This window comes from Mytilus trossulus, chromosome 1 (genome assembly GCF_036588685.1).
Source record: "Mytilus trossulus isolate FHL-02 chromosome 1, PNRI_Mtr1.1.1.hap1, whole genome shotgun sequence".
NCBI lineage: Eukaryota > Metazoa > Mollusca > Bivalvia > Mytilida > Mytilidae > Mytilus > Mytilus trossulus.
Window position 1 is genome coordinate 88,149,748 of NC_086373.1, and position 18,765 is coordinate 88,168,512.

Consider the following 18,765-nt stretch of genomic DNA (forward strand, 5'->3'; position numbering starts at 1 on the left):
TCTCAATTGTATAATATTTACTTGAATGTTGAAGGCCGTTTACTTTTCAGTCTCCTTATATAATTTTCCAGTACACTTGTTTTTATTTTTTCACTTGGATAGGTTTTCTGAATGTAGAAAAATTATATAAATATACCGTTGTTTACAGTATATACATACACCTTTATGTGTTGTCACTAAATTAAGAAAATATTTGTGAACAATATTGGAATGTAACTTATGAACTACACAGGAATGTGTTGCAAGTTTTGTTTTGTATCACAAAGACTTTATTGCAAGTTTTTGTTTATGTCCACCAGAATCTTTTGCACGTTTTGTTATGTTTCCAGAAATTGTAATACATTCCCGGAACGGATATTTAAAATATGTTCTGTTAGCATAAGTCTGACTTATTTCCACCACACAATCAACTATTGGTCCCTTTTTTCTGTGACGGTCCGACTATAGAGAATAAACAATAAATATTTGAGTATAAACGGGCTCAACTTTTTTCTGTGACGGTCCGACTTGCGGATGAACAATAAATACTTGAGTATAAACAATACTCGAGTATAAACAATAAATATTTTATAACAATAAATACATACAGTATACATAAAAAGAGGTAATAAAACAATTGGGGAAAAAAGTGAAAGCCGTATATATACAATAAACTTAAATAAAAAATATTAATTATTTCGTCTTTCTTAATGAAAATTTCTTTTTCTTTTCATTTTGGGGCAAGTCAAATGTATGACTTGGAAATAATAAAAGATGAATAACTGCAACGGGCTAGGGAAACTTAAGAGGTCCGAGAACGAATATACCCTTAAAACTGACTAAAGGACACAGTTGAATACATATTTATACATCATTGTACATTATACATGTCTACATTTTCAGTTCATAGAATTAAGGCATTGTGATGAGACTATAAAGTAACAATTCTCTAAGGCTAACATTTGACTACTCTTTTTGATTTTCATACTCTCAAATCTTTTGGCTTTCTAAACTTAAGTCCAAGAGCGTACCGGCGATACAGTACATTTCGGCCATAACAGAAACATGTTTTTCACGCACGAAAATCACATATATATGTGTGTTTTTGTATAATATTCCATTCTGAAACAAATGGGTATACAGCAAATGTACCACACTTGAACAGCTCAATGTATATATAATAAGTAATTTAAAAGGTTTTGATTGGTCATGTTGAGTTTTGATTGTCTGTTGTTGTTTCACTGCTTTGACTGGTCGTGCATCGATCTGCTTGGCCAGACGTTTCTGGTGTAAAACCACGATTATCGAACGAGCTTTCCGATATCGTATTTTCACCAGTGTCTGGCGATATATGTTCTACTGATATACTAATATGATTTTCACTATTGTCCGGACTGTGTATGGATGAAGATGGTCCTTGTATAACTGTTCCATCTGTAGTTTGATGATTGGAATGATAGTAAGGATGACTTTGAGACAACACGTATAATGGATTTGGACATTCAGAGTCCATTTTAAGTACTTCAGAATAGGCTGGCGGTAAATTTTCATCATTTGATTCTTTAACTACATCTTCGTAAGCTGGTGGTGTGATGATCTCGGCAGTTGAATCACATCTATCACGATGTTGGTCTCGAGAAGACATTAACAGATCAGCTATGGTCGTCACCATTAATCTTCGACCTGCAACACAATCATAGTATGACATTGGTCATTAAATCAAATGTACCTTATTTCAATATTTCAACATACTTTCTCTAGTTTTATTTGTTTTTGATCTTGTCCACCCAATTTTCCAAGAACTGCAATACATAAGTGTTCCCCCTTCTCTTACTTATCATACTAACACTATAACACAATTTTGACAATAAATTTTCACAAAGACACAATTGAATTCAAGTTTAAGATACCATGGGAATATTTAAATTCATGGAGGTTATCATGACCATTATATATTTAGGTTATTTGTGTTTACCAATATTTAGCAAACATGAATATAATATTGCAATCTACTTGCATGCATTTTCGAATTCATATTTCAAAAGATATTTTCTTTTATGTTTATACGAATAGAAAAAAACGACTTCGGATTCATAAATAAATTTTAGGAAAAGGATAGATCATTCTTGTTAGTTTATTTCATAATAGAATGTAATGAAGGTTTAATTATTTTGTTATTAGCGAGAAAAGCGGAAAAAAGTGTACTAGTTTTTTCTCCTAATTTCCCCTTTAATGTACTTGATAATTTATTTCGAAATTCTACAATATAATTTCCCTTTTCTACGTATTTTATGTTTCTTCAATCTAATTAAAAACCGATCTCTCATCGCTCCGGTTTTCTGATATTTCGCATGCTGGCATTCACTTTTTATGATTATTTTGGAAATAGCATGATAGACCTTACATTTGATCAATTATGAAAATAATATTTATATGGCTCAATATCAATGTATAGAATTTTCTGGGGTTTTTAATGTATAATTTAGTGCCACAGAAAAACGAAGGCCCTCACTATAATTCATAAACAAACTCATTGGGGGATCCAGGGGAGGGTTCCGGGGGACCCCCTTTTATAAATGGCTGGATCGCCCGTGACACTATTTATGCATCTTCGCTAGCCTTGGCTAGCGAAGATGCTATTTATGATGAGACTGTCGAAAGTGTAAATTTGCATTAATTAATTTCAATTTTGTGCACATAATGTTAAATACCTCCATATCCCGGCATGCTGCCTCGTAGATTCTCTTCGCCTCGGGATCGACTATTTACTGGTATCGGACGTCGACATCTCTCTCCTGTTCTTCTCAAAACCATTAAACATATTGCACAAGGTATCAGTAATCCAATGGCTAGCAACAAGTAGGAATACTGAGGAGGGTCTTCATTTCTGAAATAAATCAACAAAACATGAATATTTTATCACATGTTTCCATCAGTATCAGTGTTGTTTGTGTAGATAATAGTCTCGTGTTGCCATCATTACCATACCAGCAGCTACATTAATTACTTACGGACAGCATACTGAACTTATGGACGACACGATATACTACTAATAATAAAGTGTTATCAAAATAAGCATGCGTAAGGCGTTACGAAAAGCATGGTATAGTAATAAAGCCTTCCAAAATATCAAATAACGATGCATGAGGAGTGCTGTTACCACCATGACCACTACTGTCAAATATTCACAGACATTATGACATTATGGTATATGTATATTATGGTACAACACAATGTTCAGGTACGACAGATAAGTGTTGCAAGATCAAATATACTTTTAGTAACTTCGTTAGACAATAAAACTTCTGGATTATAGTAACATTACATTCTTAAAATAGTTGCTTTAAGTAACGAAGCTTGTCTTACAAATGTTACAACTGCAATAGCTACTTATACGAAACTAATCAGTGAGCTGATTTCTTTACATTTTTTTCAGACTAAATAATTCAGAAGTTGCCAAACTGAATAACTACAAAGTCTTGACTATTATTGTGGACTTTGTGTTGATATCTAGATGTCTTAATTGGTTGATGTCTCATTGTCGTGTACCTCATATTTCTGTTTATTATCATTAGTACTGAAGCAAAGTCATTAGGCGCAATGTCACTGCCGCTGCCACAATGACTTGTTTAATACTTACAAACAGCAAAGTATATATATATAGTACTACAAAGATATTCAACAGTAACCTTAGGACAGTCAATAATGTACACTTCAAAAAAGAAAGTTTATTATGTACACTAGAATTGACGGACATCTTGAAATATATAGTACTAGAGCATATTATAACTACAACCATAATTACAGCTAACTTCAGCTCTTCAAATAACCGTCCATACCAGAGGCAGGTTAAGAAGGGGATGAGCATATGCTAAAAGCATAGACTCTTTATACGTATTATGGTATGTAGGATGGATGGATGGAGAGAGGGAGGAAGGGAGGGATTGAAGGATGGATGGATGGATGAATTGAGGGAGGGCAGGAGGGAGGAGGGATGGATGGATGTTGCTTAAAACTTTACACATTTCTTAGTTATATTATTCTAAAGGTCTGTATACTTTTTAGTGATGATACAAGCTTCTATTGTAGAGTTATTGAGTTTTTGTATAAACAAGCGGGGGGGGGGGGGGGGGGGGGGGTTCACATGTCGCGCTGTATCACAAAAACGATTTATGATTATTGCTTAAAACATTTCACACTTCTTAGTTCACTGTTATATTACTCCAAAGATCTGTATACTTCTTGGTGATGATTCACAATTTTATTTTAGAGTTAAGTTTTTTGTAAATACTATATAGTAAGGTTTTTTTTCACATGTCACGTCATATATTAGAAACTATTTATGATTTTTGCATACAACTTCACACATACGACGACGGACTTATCATGCGCTCATGGTGCAGCTTTTTATTACAAGTATCGCTCCAAAACCGCCTTACGGCTTGCCCTCCTTTCCTCCCATTTTTCAAAATCCTAAATCTGCACCGATACGCGTACACAGAAAAGTATTTCAATACTAACACCTAAAACAGCATCAGGTATAAGTATAATATACAATCAACTTACTGGCAGCAGGGTACAGTACCATATCCATTAAATGTTGAGTTACCACAGCAACCATAATAACAACTATTCCAGTATGATCCATCTAAAGCCATACATGTTGAACTTCTGGCACACTCTACTGTAAAAGGATAAAGTTTGGTTTAAACATATTTTATTGTCAAAATAGACAATAGGTTTGGAAACAAATTATAACAACTTAAAATAATCCTCTACAAATAAAGTACAATATACAAAAATTTAAGATACCAGCAATTATATAATTCAGCCCAATATGAAAAAATTATACAATAAATATATTATGTTCAAATAATAACAGATGGAAACGAGTACATTTTAAGATATGTAGCACTATTAATCTATGTTCTATGGAAATACCAACGAAGTGATGGATGTTTTCGAAGAGCTGATTTTCAAAATTTAAGGATAACGAATATGTCACGAAGTTAAATGTATACGTACAGATTTTATATATTTGTATTAATTTTGTATTTTTTTTTGGTACTGAGCGTAACAATGAATGTTTTGTTAAAGGAAAGAATCCAAAAAGAGTTTTAACCCATATATTTTTTTTTCTTTGTAAGTGTTCATGTTCTACTTGTTGCCCTTTGGTTACGTAAATGGTAGATTTTTCGTTATTTCACAACGTGTACATAACTCGGTGCACGTTATATAAATGACTTATGTTGATTCCCCGCTTCTTATGAAAGAAAAAGACTGCGCTGCATTTTCTTATTATTCCTAAAACTAGACCGTCAACATTTAATCAAATTAATAAACACAAATTAAGTGACCAATTGATTATTTGACACATAAAAGGGGGACGCGTTTTTTTTCTATCAGTTAAACAAAAGGTGTGAATAATAGTCTATGCATTAATAACCATGTCTGTTTATTTGACTTATGTCATTGCATCATTATGAATTAACAACGGAGGAAAGCCGTTTATATATGGCTTAGCAATATGATATTTTCACTGATTTGGTATGATTTTACACAAACTTGCACGCCTTGTTCGGTAATCGTTTGGAGAGAGAAAGAACGAATAACCTACAGTATTTTACCACTGTCTGAAAGCTTAGAAGAATATTTATAATACCCCATCCCCTAATTCACATGCTAATCCTTTGTGAAAAAGAAACTGCAATAGACGAAAACTTATATTTTGATGAACCTTTTCAATAACTTTGACTTGATACAAAGAACAACAAACAACAAATGGTATTAAACAAATATGTTAATTTAAAAATTGTTTAGCAAAAAGTCAATAATCATTTAACAGATCAGCTTTTAATATCCCATAATAAAAATTCATAAATGGTAAAACGAGCTTACAAAGGCTGCCTGTACTGGTTATTACATGACCGAAATTTAAAGTTTAAAATGTAAATCGTTTTTGGTAGGTGTGGGATAATGCCTACTGCTTAAAAGGACTGAAAAGTCTCTGGTCTTAGATTTGACCTACAAATTGAATGATAAGAGAATTGTGTTGTATTGCATGACTTTGATTCACGATCCTCTATGTATACAATCACATTATGCTTGATAAGAATAACGATGCTGTTAAGGCTGTAACTATTAGCCCTTATTATACATATAATTTCATGATTAAGGGGTATATCAGGAAGGTTATTTAGCACCAAAAATGATAATATTTATTTGAGTTCTTCATTCCTTTAGATTTTGTTTGATGTATTGATCAATGAAAATAGTGGTATATACTAATTTCATAAGAATAGAGTTTTGATTTTATAAACACGAATTTTGATGATATGTCGAAGTGGCCATTTTAAAAAGGGGGTCCCAACCCAGGACAAAGGGGGTGGGGTTCCAACTATATGTCCCCATTCAAATGCATTGATCGGTTCCAACCCTCGGACCCCCACCCTGGATCCACCACTGAGACCTGTCACAGTATTGTCGTCTTATTAACATTTATGAGCATCATCCTTACTCAATTCACTGACATTAAAGAGGTTTGTTGCTCATGTAGATGGAACAAGTTTCTCTTACTTATGCGATTAATGTAGTTTTCCTTTAAAGACAAGAAAACATACAGATTCATTCTAGTTCCTATTTCATACAAATGCACAAATATTTAAAAATGCCAGTTATTGTAGACAAACTTATTTTTAATTATATTTAACCATCATGGTTGTTAATTTTTACATAGTTAGAAATAAGTATAATTCCACGAATTCGCGATTCTTTAGTTGAAAGTACACATGCACATTGATGTAGGATACATGCATTATCGAGCATATAAACACTTAAAAAGCCATTCGTTATCAAAAAGTGTTTGTTATGTATAAGTATTTGCTTCCGCGTAAAATACATTTATTTTCCCTATTTACAGAAAAATGCTCACTTTGAAAGATCGCATATCGCATATATTGACCGATTTAAATTTGTTGTTAGTATTATACATATTAAAATAACACTTAATAATAATTGGTAGTTATGGATTATCAAAGAAGTTTTTTTCTTCAACTAAAATCGCGATTTCTGAATAATATTTTACAGAAAACCATAGCTTTTTATTAAAAATATATTCAATAAAGGAAAATTTTATTTACCTGTAGTTGAAACAGTTGAAACAAGTAAGCTTAAAACTTCTTTCCTTCCTACCATTTTGAAATAATTTTCTTGAATGGCATTTAAAACCCGTGACCGAAAAAAACACAGTGGACTAAAAATACACCGTTCTAGTTTAAATATAATCAGATCACTTAGTATAGGAAGCCTACGTTGTTTACATATTCAATATTTTGCTTCGTCATACATTACATGTACATATTACACATGTATGACGCGTTTTACTGGTAAACCCGGGTGTCATTTTAGATCATTCTAACCAAAATGTGTGAAATACAAAATGTGTGAATTTGAAAAAAAAGACATTAACGTATTAGAATTACTTTAATTGTTCAAAAAGTTTACCAACAATAGTGACATATGACCTCGAAGGCAATATTTTCGATTTTTCCCCCTTGTATTTACTTTTGACTTATAAGCTCTTGGTTATTTCTGTTTTTTACGATAAATGTCCTGCCCGAGGTCATATCGGACTAGCCAAATATCGCGCAGCAAAATGAAATTGCCACATACAAATTTTTGCTCAAATTATATTGTCAAACTCACTTTCAGCTTATAAAACATTCGCATTCCCAATTTTTTTTTTACCAGCAAACGTTAGAAATGGAATTAGTATGCGGATAATATGTTATAGGAAAAATAAACTATTAGAAAAGTAACACTAGGCCTTTGTGATTTAGAACCTTTATGTGCTATACGATGGAAAATGACAAATAAGTGGGGAGAAAAAAATCAAGCACCTTTTTAATTTACTAGAACAATATTGGCAAACTAAAAAAAAGTCTGACCAGGTTAAATTTGGTACATGTTTATTCCGATCCCTGTATATGCTTAAAGAAAGAATCTGCATTTAATGCTCATATTTAACTGGTAAAAGAACTTATTTTCTAAAGAATCGTTTTATATATATGACAAGGTTGTACATTAAGGATTAAAATATCTAGTGCTCGTCTTTGATGTTTAGATGGTCAACTTTTTTTGTAAGAAATGCAAAATTTTTTTGCAAAATAAGTCAAAGATGCAACCGCCTTAATCTGTCATTTTCCGAGCTTCCCGGCGATATTAAAAAAATGCAGGTTACAGTGAGCTTGAAAAATAAACTAATTTTGTATGCAAAATATCTTTTTTGATTTTTTTAAAATATAAACTGAGACATGAAACTTCAACAAACATCGTTTTGTCTTTTATGCAGGTGCGTTGCACGGATAAAGGAGTTATTATTTTTTTTCTGAAGTAAATTAAAGGTAAGACAACTATTTACATATATAAATGACAATGAGGAGAATAAGGAGAGAAGTATACAAACTTTGAAGTAAAGTGGTAAAAAGGAAATTTAATTAAAACATGACTAGACTAAATGCATTTTTCTACCACCATATTAGCATCTATACAGAGAACGACACACACATTTGGTCGTTGTTTGTCGAAAACACACTCCATGCTGAAAAATCTCACTCCAGTAATCTTAACTAGCTTTCTAAAAACTTTGATTAAGATACATTTTTAGCTCTCTATTTGCGGAAACTCGAAACCTTCGAATGAACAAAATGTTCAAAATTACAATCATGTTCAAAATTTCACCAAAAGATCACAATCAGATTTCACCATCACAGAAATAATAGTATATGTGACTTTGTAAATGTTCGTTCTTTTTTTTAACCTTCAATAGCTCCAGCGTATTATATTCTTTTAAACTGTTTGCTTTACATGCATGTTCGTAATACCATTATTGTATTTATTTATATTGCATTATGGAGAAAACTGCATGGTATGATTTACTTATGTATAATCCATGTTGCTTTAATTTGGCAAATAAAATAGGTTTCAACTAATGTATTAGTATAACTACAATTACAAAGACAATGATTTAATTTACTGGTTTGATGTGCTTTTGTTTTAACAATGGGGCTAATTTAATTTTTAGTGAACTGTGAATAGAAATACAAAAATAAAAATAACAAGATAACTGACAATCATGTCACTGATTAATCAGCGACAAGATTGTAACCCTCATTTATGGAACCATGAAATAACCGCGGGAAAGACCACGGACTACGATCATTAAATTATGTTGAAAAATACGCGAAAGCTCCACATCTTTACATTTTCCCTTCGCGTAGAGCTGTTAACTTTCCGTTTATGTTCAAGTTCCAACCTTGAAAAAAGTTAAATGAATGCATGACCCTCAATTTTTCTCTATCCTTTAGTTAGTAAGTGAACTTCAGACAAACATACTTGTGTTTAATTGTAAGGGGAAGCTTTTGCATCTTTATCGGCATGTAAAGAAAATTTCCCGAAATAATGATTGATTGCCTATTGGTTGCTAATCGTTCAGTGACAAATATTTCAATTATGTTCAGATAGGAAAATTTAGCCGTGCAACCATTAGAAATTATGAGTGTCAATTTTAAAGTTTTTTTCCTAACTGTGTATTGCTACCTAAGTTAACAAACGACGATGGACGCAGGTGATTTAAAACTGAGATTTGAATAGCTCATTTGGGTCCGGTGAGTTAATATGTAACACTTCCAAAAATTCCAACATTCATTCATATATTTGATTTTACTATATGGATCAGAAATATGGGGTGCTGGCAGTCCCTCGAAACTCAAGGATTCATCCTCTTTTTATAAACTATGTAATGATTTTATACTTGAAAAATTGAATGTAAAAAGTTGTAAATATATACTTGGTGTGAACAGAAAGAGCACAAATAATGCGATTATGGCAGAAGTGTGACATTTACCAATACAATTGTCTATTTTATTAAGCATCCTTAAATATTGGATAACTTTAGAAAAATCTAAAGACATTTTACTTAAAGAAGCTCTGGCACTATCTAAAAGCCTACATGAAAAAGGTCACACTTCATGGTATAGTTATATTGTTAAAGTTTTGGAGCTTCTGGATCTCACTCCCATCAGTTTACTACATAAGAGTAAATATTGTATTAAAAAAATAGTCATGGGAAAACTTAAAGGATCATATATATAAAAGAATGGAAAAATAACATTTTTAATGATGTAACGGAAGTATCAGTAATAACCAAAAAAATAAACTTCGCACATTTCGTTTATTCAAAACGAATTTTAATTTTGAACCTTATTTAAACCTGCTAAATCCTCAACAAAGGCAGGCATTAACAAAACTAAGAATTGGGGACCATCAACTTTCAATTGAAACAGGGAGACACAAAAACATCCCAGCTCATGAGCGTATTTGTAAACTCTGTGAGGAGGAGGTGGAAGATGAGATCCACTTTCTCCTGCAATGCAAAAAATTAGAAACATACAGAATGACATTTATTAAAGAACTTTGTATCTCTTATCTTAATTTAAAGAAATGTAATGATGAAAATATGTTTATATGGCTAATGGGTTGTGAGAATCTAGAAGTTCTAAAACACTTATGTAATTTAATAATCAGTCTCTGGACTGAGAGGGATAAACTGATAAAAATGCAAATACTTTGTAATGCCAATTCGCTGACCCAGTGAATCATTCATAGACCAAATTAAAATTTTATGGCACTAATGTTATCCATAAACAGCTTAAAATCATTTTTACATGCTCAATATATGCATATATAAATATCTGTGGTTTTAATTTTACTTTTGGGCTCATTTTCTTTATTCTATATTTTGTCATTTGCATATCATTAAGAATTAATAATAATCATTGTAACAAATTGCTTGTAATTATACTGCTCTTTTAGGGCGTCTTTGATTGACAATAAAAATATTGTATTGTATTGTATTGTATTGTAACAATACCGTAATTTGTCATCCATTTCGGTAACAGTTTTGTTATTAATTTATTGACTTCCGGTGTGTAAAATGAAAGTAGAAAACGCAAGTTGAAATTAAAAAAAAAACCGTGATTAGTGTAAGAAATTATGATTGATGTCATTATTTTATATGACGGAATACATTTAATGATTGCAAACCATTATGTCTAAAGAAGAAACTCAAACCAACATAAGAGATAAAGTTACACAATACGAAACGTTTCTAAACGAAAAGCTTAGAAAAGATTTAAGGTTTGTACAGCATATCATATTTAACAGGTAAACTTGATTTTAAAATATCTATGCTTCTAATAACCCTACCCTATGTTGTGGCAATGATTAAAACTTTACCAAATGACTTTAACGGTCATGCCAATGAAATGTACATAGATAGATAGATATAGGAAGATGTGGTATAAGTGCCAATGAGACAACTCTCCATCCAACTAACAATTTATAAACGGAAACCATTATAGGTCAAGGTATGGTCTTCAACACAGAGCTTTGGATCACACTGAACAGCAAGCTATAAAAGGCCCCAAAAATTACTAGTGTAAAACCGTGTTCAATTTGACAGTAAAAATATTGACTTATTTCAACGAATCATGTTAAATTTTGTCCAAAATACCAGTAACAATTATTATTTGAGACCTCTGATGTTTGTAAATAAGGATAGTTTGACAATTCACAGTAATATTTTAACTGATTTGACACTAAAGGTAGCCAAAAGTGTTTGACACCTGGTGGGTGAAGGGCATTTATACTACCCTATCTTCAGCACATACAAATTTAACAATATATTAGAATTCTTTGTACTTGTTAAGAAAAGATGAGTCGTTGGTCTAGGCACATTATTATATAACCATAACTCCATTGTGCTGTGATGATTTTCGAGGTAATCATAATTGAAATTAATTGTGAAATTAGCAAAGTAACCTTATGAAAAATTTCCTACTTAAAAACATTTAAAGTCAATCATGGTCAACAGTTGAAAATGTTTATAACATGACATCACAAGCTTCTAATCTTTACCAACAACAATGAACAAACATTAGATATATACATAAAGCATAATTCATACATTGCAAAAATAGTAATAATTTAGGTGTAATACCACCAAATCATGGTACGTCACATCCGGTTGCATATGAAAGTAGGTCTAAAAAAATATTCCCTTTAATTTGACCGTTGTAGGTAATTAATCCTACATTTTATTGCAGTAAAACTATTTCTGTGTCATAAACATATGTCTTGGGTATTTCAAAACACCATTATTTTTTATTTGTGATTTCTATAAAAAAATTTGTAATCTTGAGGTTACATGGTGACTAAACCTTGTACACAGATAGAATAAGGGGAGAAATTTGATTGGTTAACTTCCAATGATGGTTATTTTCTTATATGCAATGAAATGTTATGTGAAACTTTTTCTATAGAACTGGACAGGATAAAACTCTACTCATGCCAAGTATTTCTTTATTTGAAACAAAGATAAATTCTGCACAATTTTTTTAAAAGTGCAAATTTAACAAAGACTAATGGGGGAAAATCAATGGTGGTATTACACCTATACATGATATACTGATATTCAAACACACAAGCATACAAATGTTTCAGAGCCAACATTTCTAAATAGCAAGCATGAGTTTACACTTTTATCTTCTACAAGCTTCATCCAAAGAACAATGAATTAGTCAAGTAGTCTATGTAATATTATTGTAATTGTTAATTTCATGTTGTCCATGTTCATTCTTTCAGTAAACTATTAGAGCAGAGAGATGAAGTGTACAAACAAACATCTGAATATCTTCAATTAAAAACAGTAATAGAAACAATTAAGGTAAGTATATTGGATGATCCTATATTACTTTATACATGTATTATCTTTACTACAGTAATAGAAACAATTAAGGTAAGTATATTGGATGATCCTATATTACCTTATACATGTATTATCTTTACTACAGTAATAGAAACAATTAAGGTAAGTATATTGGATGATCCTATATTACCTTATACATGTATTATCTTTACTACAGTAATAGAAACAATTAAGGTAAGTATATTGGATGATCCTATATTACCTTATACATGTATTATCTTTACTACAGTAATAGAAACAATTAAGGTAAGTATATTGGATGATCCTATATTAACTTATACATGTATTATCTTTACTACAGTAATAGAAACAATTAAGGTAAGTATATTGGATGATCCTATATTACCTTATACATGTATTATCTTTACTACAGTAATAGAAACAATTAAGGTAAGTATATTGGATGATCCTATATTACCTTATACATGTATTATCTTTACTACAGTAATAGAAACAATTAAGGTAAGTATATTGGATGATCCTATATTACCTTATACATGTATTATCTTTACTACAGTAATAGAAACAATTAAGGTAAGTATATTGGATGATCCTATATTACCTTATACATGTATTATCTTTACTAGAGGAATGTAATTGTCATTGATATCAGATAAAACAGTTACTGTAAATTCAGAAATTAATGCGAGGTTTTTATTATTGCGAAAAATGCGACTGAGTTGTAAGCGCAATAATTTAAACTCGCATTTTGAAATATTTTATATGAATTTAACAGGATTTTTCTCAAAATTGTAAAAATTTAAATTGGATTTAAGTCTAAAATGACAAAATCACAATAATAAATGCACGCAATAATTTCTGAATTTACAGTAATCATTTGCAGTCATTTTGTTCACAGAAAGCTCTTTGATTCCATTCAAAAAGGAAATGAAAACAATTCCAAATATCTAGTCAAACCTGAGAAAGAAGTGATCGTTAGAAAAATACTGTAGATTAGGAAAGAGATGAATTATGAATTAAAATCAACATAAACTACTATCATGAATCTGGTTCAGTCCCTGTTGGAAACTTGTCAAGAAATTTAAAGAAGTCATTCATCTTGCCAATAAGGCTTGTAGACATAAGGATTGATACTTTGAAAAGCATGATGACATTAGATAAATTTTGTACTATGTGACCTTTTCAAAAGGTCAGGGTCATAAAAAATTCAGAAAGCACATGAAAATCACCTTCATGTATGCCAAAACACCCATAGTTAAATGCTAAATATTAAGCTAAGTGGAAAATGTTTTGGTGTGATCTCATAGACCTGCATGTATGTAAATAATATGAGTCTACTTATAATTACTTTAGTAGGGATCTTATTTATAATATTAATAGATGAATGATAGAATTCAGACCAGTAATTCATTGCATAAACCAAATACAAGATGGTCACACTTCATCAAAAAATAAATTAATAACATACTGAAATGACAGGAACAAATCCATTACTGCAACTTACCAGTACAATGTTTAAATAGATATAAGGAGATATAATTTAGCATGTTTATTTTGTGTTTTATTTTATTTATTTTACAGCAAACAGATTATACAAAAGAAGAACTGAAGACTAAGATAGATTTAGGATGCAACTTTTATGTTCAAGCTAAAGTGTAAGGATGTCTTATAGACCAACAATTTTTTGTTTATAGATATAAGAAGATGTGGTATGAGTGGCAATGAGTGACAACTCTCCATCTAAGTCACAATTTGTAAAAGTAAACCCACAGTGTACAAGCGGACAGTGACACAAAACGGAAGTTGCTGATCTGTCTGACGGCGATCGGCTCGTTGTTTTTCAAAAAAATATAGAATATCAACACAAAGTGTCCCATAATGGATTGTTCAGAAGCTCAAGGTAAGTGAATAACTACAATGATGTATTTTTGACCATTTAAAGCTTATTTTATGCTTTTAGCATCAACCGTTTTTTTAAAATAACTCCTGATCATGAAGAGGGGTCAAAATTTTGCGATTTTTCGAGTCATAAATCTTAACAAAACTCCGAAAATTCAAACATTTTCAAGATTTTTAATCGATACATAGTTGAATAATCATATTCCGCATACACACACAAAAGTTTGGTTCATTTTTTTTTATTATATTGTCACAATTGAATCTTTTCTATTCAAAGTGTACTGTCCGCCTCGTTGCCACCGTATGTTTTCATACTGTCCGATTCGTTGGTCATATTCATGATCGATATCTTAAGCAAAAGTAAGATTGAAACATGCAATTTATCCACATTTAAACTTTATTCAACACAGATACTGTCTATGATTATATATGGAAAATATTTATAGATTATATATTCAGCTTGGATCTCGTGTCAATTAAAGGGGGACATTGGTCACTCTTCCAGAACCTTTACTCATGTCTGCTGCTCGTATTCATCGTTTGCGGACCTTGTTGTTAGATTCTCTACCAATATAATATTCTAATAAATGCATGGTGAATTCAGTACACATGTTCCCTATGACATGATCTTTCTAATTTAATGCAAAATTAAGAGTTTTGATCCAATTTTACGGCCTAATGAACATAGAAAACGATAGTGCGAGTGGGGCATCCGTGTACTATGGTCACATTCTTGTTTAAAAGTTATTTTAAAACAACAGTAGATGATAGTGAGTGATGCAGCGCACTTAAGAACATCAATTAAATAATGTTTTGCTTATATTTTCAGATATACATGATGAGTACTAGTAATCCTTATAGTTGTACAACATGCTTGTTTTCTGTGTCAAACGTTTATAAATATAAAAAAGAAGATTTGGTGTAATTGCCAATGAGACAACTCTAAACAAGAGAACAAATTAAATGACACAGAAATGAACAACTATAGGTCACCGTACGGCTTTCAACAATGAGCAAAGCCCATACCGCATAGTCAGCTATAAAAGGCCTAGAAATAACTTTTGTTGCATGGTTGTATTTTTCATGAAAAGTTATTACCCCTATTTATGTTTTTAAGTGATAAAAATAACAATGTTCCACATGAATGTATGAATAAATATACCATAAAAATCACCTACGTGCCCCATTTTCCTAAAACAAACTAGAGAAACGTATATTAAATTTTCATGTGCATGCATTAACAATGCTTTTTATATGTAATAATCAGTAACATTTTATAAATGTTGATATTTCCTAGGAAATCGGTCATGAATGTGGATAAATTGCATGTTTCAATCTTACTTTTGCTTAAGATATCGATCATGAATATGACCAACGAATTGGACAGTATGAAAACATACGGTGGCAACGAGGCGGACAGTACACTTTGAATAGAAAAGATTCAATTGTGACAATATAATAAAAAAAAATGAACCAAACTTTTGTGTGTGTATGCGGAATATGATTATTCAACTATGTATCGATTAAAAATCTTGAAAATGTTTGAATTTTCGGAGTTTTGTTAAGATTTATGACTCGAAAAATCGCAAAATTTTGACCCCTCTTCATGATCAGGAGTTATTTTAAAAAGACGGTTGATGCTAAAAGCATAAAATAAGCTTTAAATGGTCAAAAATACATCATTGTAGTTATTCACTTACCTTGAGCTGCTGAACAATCCATTATGGGACACTTTGTGTTGATATTCTATATTTTTTTGAAAAACAACGAGCCGATCGCCGTCGGACAGATCAGCAACTTCCGTTTTGTGTCACTGTCCGCTTGTACACTGTGAAACCATTATGGGTCAAAGGATGGTCTTTAAAAGGGAGCCTTGGCTCATTGAAAATTATATATAAACGCGAAAAATTGGTACAAAAGGTTGTAGGATAATAAATTACAACATTACCTCCTTCACTTGTTCAAAAACAAACACAAACACAAACCATTAAAAAAAATTCTGAAGCAAGCTTCTATTATTATGCATATAGGTAAGCATTCATGTCTTGCAGACACATCAGTCAATTGAAATATGAGCATTGCATGAATTCCATGGAGTGTACAATTTTTATCTTGAAGATAACTCACTACCAAGACACATGTCAATTTATTCTTCATTATTTGAATAAATTTAAAAGTTTATCTAATTTGGATTTAAATGGCTAAAATTCAAATTTACTTATTAATGTATTTATGAAAAAACACATAAAGAAAGCCAATGTACATGTGTAATTGTTAAAAACAAAGAATTGTTATTTATTTTGCAGACCTGACACATCAATGATATTTGTTAATATTGGATTTGGGTTTTATGTAGAACTTACCCATGATGAAGCTTTGAAGTTTATTACAAAGAAAACAGATAATTTAGATGAAAAAGCCAAGATCCTGACAAAAGATGCCACATCAGTAAAAGCTCACATAAAAGTAGTATTAGAGGTAAAAAAAAATCAACTTTCTGTTCTGTTTTCTATATAATGTCAGTACTATCAATCAACTGAACTGTGATTTATAATGGACAGGTGGCTATTTTGTGTTAATAAGCTTTACATTTAGCTGAGTAACCTATTTCTTTTGGTGTCACTCTATTGATCAGATCCTTCAATTTCCCAAATCTAGTTACAAACTCAGGGTTTTTTTTTGGGGGGGGGGGGGGGGGGGGGGGGGGAGAAAGGCAAAAAAAAAGAGGGAAGGGGATTCTCTCTAAAATGTAACCTGCAAAATCTACCTCTTAGCACAATATCAGTTGAAATCATATGTGAACATGAAAAAAGGGAAAAAAGCAAATCATTTGATTGATATATTAATATTAACTTTTGAAAATTTTTAAAATACCTTACTTACTTGCAGGTATATGATCAGCCATATTTTTGTGTGCTTTCCACAGGTCAGGAACCTTTGGTTTGGTGGTTATCATAGGTTCATGTCTGTTGTATTTGTCTTTCATATACTTTTTTTTACACATTCTTCCTGCTGGTGCCTTTTATAGTTTTATAGCTGACTATCAGTATGTTTTTTTTCTTATTCTGGAGGGCTGTAAGGTAGCCCCTACAACTGCTTACATGCACTTCTTATCAACTCTGATAGATAGTTGTCTCATCTGCAATCATACCAACTTTTTATATAAGTACAAATATCCCCTGTGTGCATACTTGTACATGAGGATATCAGCTGAACATGTACCTTTCCATAAATGCAGAGAATTTTTTAATGTCTTACTCAAGTCATATTTGTAGTCTAAAGCAAGAAATAATTATTTAATCATTACAATTGCTAACTGTCGAATCAAATTTAAACAAACAGGATCGAATAATAAAATTCAATTACAGTAGATTAAATACACCAGAAATTGTTCACATTTTGTTTGTTGCAATAAAGTTTATTTGTTTATTGCAGGGTTTAAGAGAACTACAACAGATACCAAGGGAACCTGAAAAAAAGCCCTATAGAGATGTGTTATCTTGAAAAAAAAATGGCATAACATTATTAACTTAACAGAAAACTGTCCTGTAATAATGGAAGAGTACTGGACATCTAGAAAATATTGGTTCTCATCTCCAAGCATTTGACCTATCTTTTATTTTGTAAAGATGCATGTATAATCAGATGTCAAATAAAAAAAATGTGAAATAAATGCATTAATCAATGAAAGTTTAGCATTCTAAAACTGGCAACAATTATTTACTTAATCAAATCTGATCAAGTCTAATGAGAAGATACAAATCAAGGTAAAACCCCCCAAAAACTTGGGGAATCCCATAAACTCCAAGGGAAAATGGGTGTGTATAGACTGGTTAAGCATCTTCTGCTATGCATGCAAATACATACTCAGCCAAAATATCACAGTCTGAAATAAAATAGACTACCATTCTAAAATTGAGAATGAAAATGGGGAATGTTTTAAAGAGACAACAGCCCGACCATAGAACAGACAACAGCAGAAGGTCACCAACAGGTCTTTAATGCAGCGAGAAATTCCTGCACCCGGAGGTATCCTTCAGCTGGCCTCTAAACAAATATATATACTAGTTCTAGTATTTCAAGATCTAAGACCATTAAAT

General features: G+C 31.3%; 2 protein-coding genes across 3 annotated transcripts; one reads left to right on the forward strand and one right to left on the reverse strand.

The window, feature by feature from the left end:
* Positions 1-550: 550 nt before the first annotated feature.
* On the reverse strand, positions 551-7,397 carry LOC134688526 (uncharacterized). Its single transcript, XM_063549314.1, has 4 exons — positions 7,119-7,397; positions 4,546-4,663; positions 2,691-2,866; positions 551-1,662 (listed from the first exon to the last, which is right to left on the reverse strand). Exons 1-4 carry the CDS (start codon positions 7,171-7,173, stop codon positions 1,187-1,189), a joined length of 825 nt encoding a protein of 274 aa, XP_063405384.1. The 5' UTR covers positions 7,174-7,397; the 3' UTR covers positions 551-1,186.
* A 3,548-nt stretch (positions 7,398-10,945) lies between these two features.
* On the forward strand, positions 10,946-18,338 carry LOC134710938 (protein UXT-like). 2 transcript variants are annotated; one of them, XM_063571360.1, is made up of 5 exons: positions 10,946-11,202; positions 12,682-12,763; positions 14,348-14,421; positions 16,972-17,143; positions 18,101-18,338. In XM_063571360.1, exons 1-5 carry the CDS (start codon positions 11,087-11,089, stop codon positions 18,167-18,169), a joined length of 513 nt encoding a protein of 170 aa, XP_063427430.1. In that variant the 5' UTR covers positions 10,946-11,086; the 3' UTR covers positions 18,170-18,338. The 2 variants fall into 2 exon arrangements, with proteins under 2 accessions (XP_063427430.1, XP_063427438.1); XM_063571368.1 differs by having other exon boundaries at positions 10,948-11,175; positions 18,101-18,334.
* The last annotated feature ends 427 nt before the right edge of the window (positions 18,339-18,765 follow it).

Coding starts and splice junctions, on each gene's coding strand:
- LOC134688526 (XM_063549314.1), bottom strand. CDS start 7,173: ATGGTAGGAAGGAAAGAAGTTTTAAGCTTACTTGTTTCAACTGTTTCA. Junction 4,664..7,118: donor TTCAACTGTTTCAACTACAG/GTAAATAAAATT, acceptor ATCCTTTTACAG/TAGAGTGTGCCAGAAGTTCA. Junction 2,867..4,545: donor GGTACTGTACCCTGCTGCCA/GTAAGTTGATTG, acceptor GATTTATTTCAG/AAATGAAGACCCTCCTCAGT.
- LOC134710938 (XM_063571360.1), top strand. CDS start 11,087: ATGTCTAAAGAAGAAACTCAAACCAACATAAGAGATAAAGTTACACAA. Junction 11,203..12,681: donor CAGCATATCATATTTAACAG/GTAAACTTGATT, acceptor TCATTCTTTCAG/TAAACTATTAGAGCAGAGAG. Junction 17,144..18,100: donor ACATAAAAGTAGTATTAGAG/GTAAAAAAAAAT, acceptor TGTTTATTGCAG/GGTTTAAGAGAACTACAACA.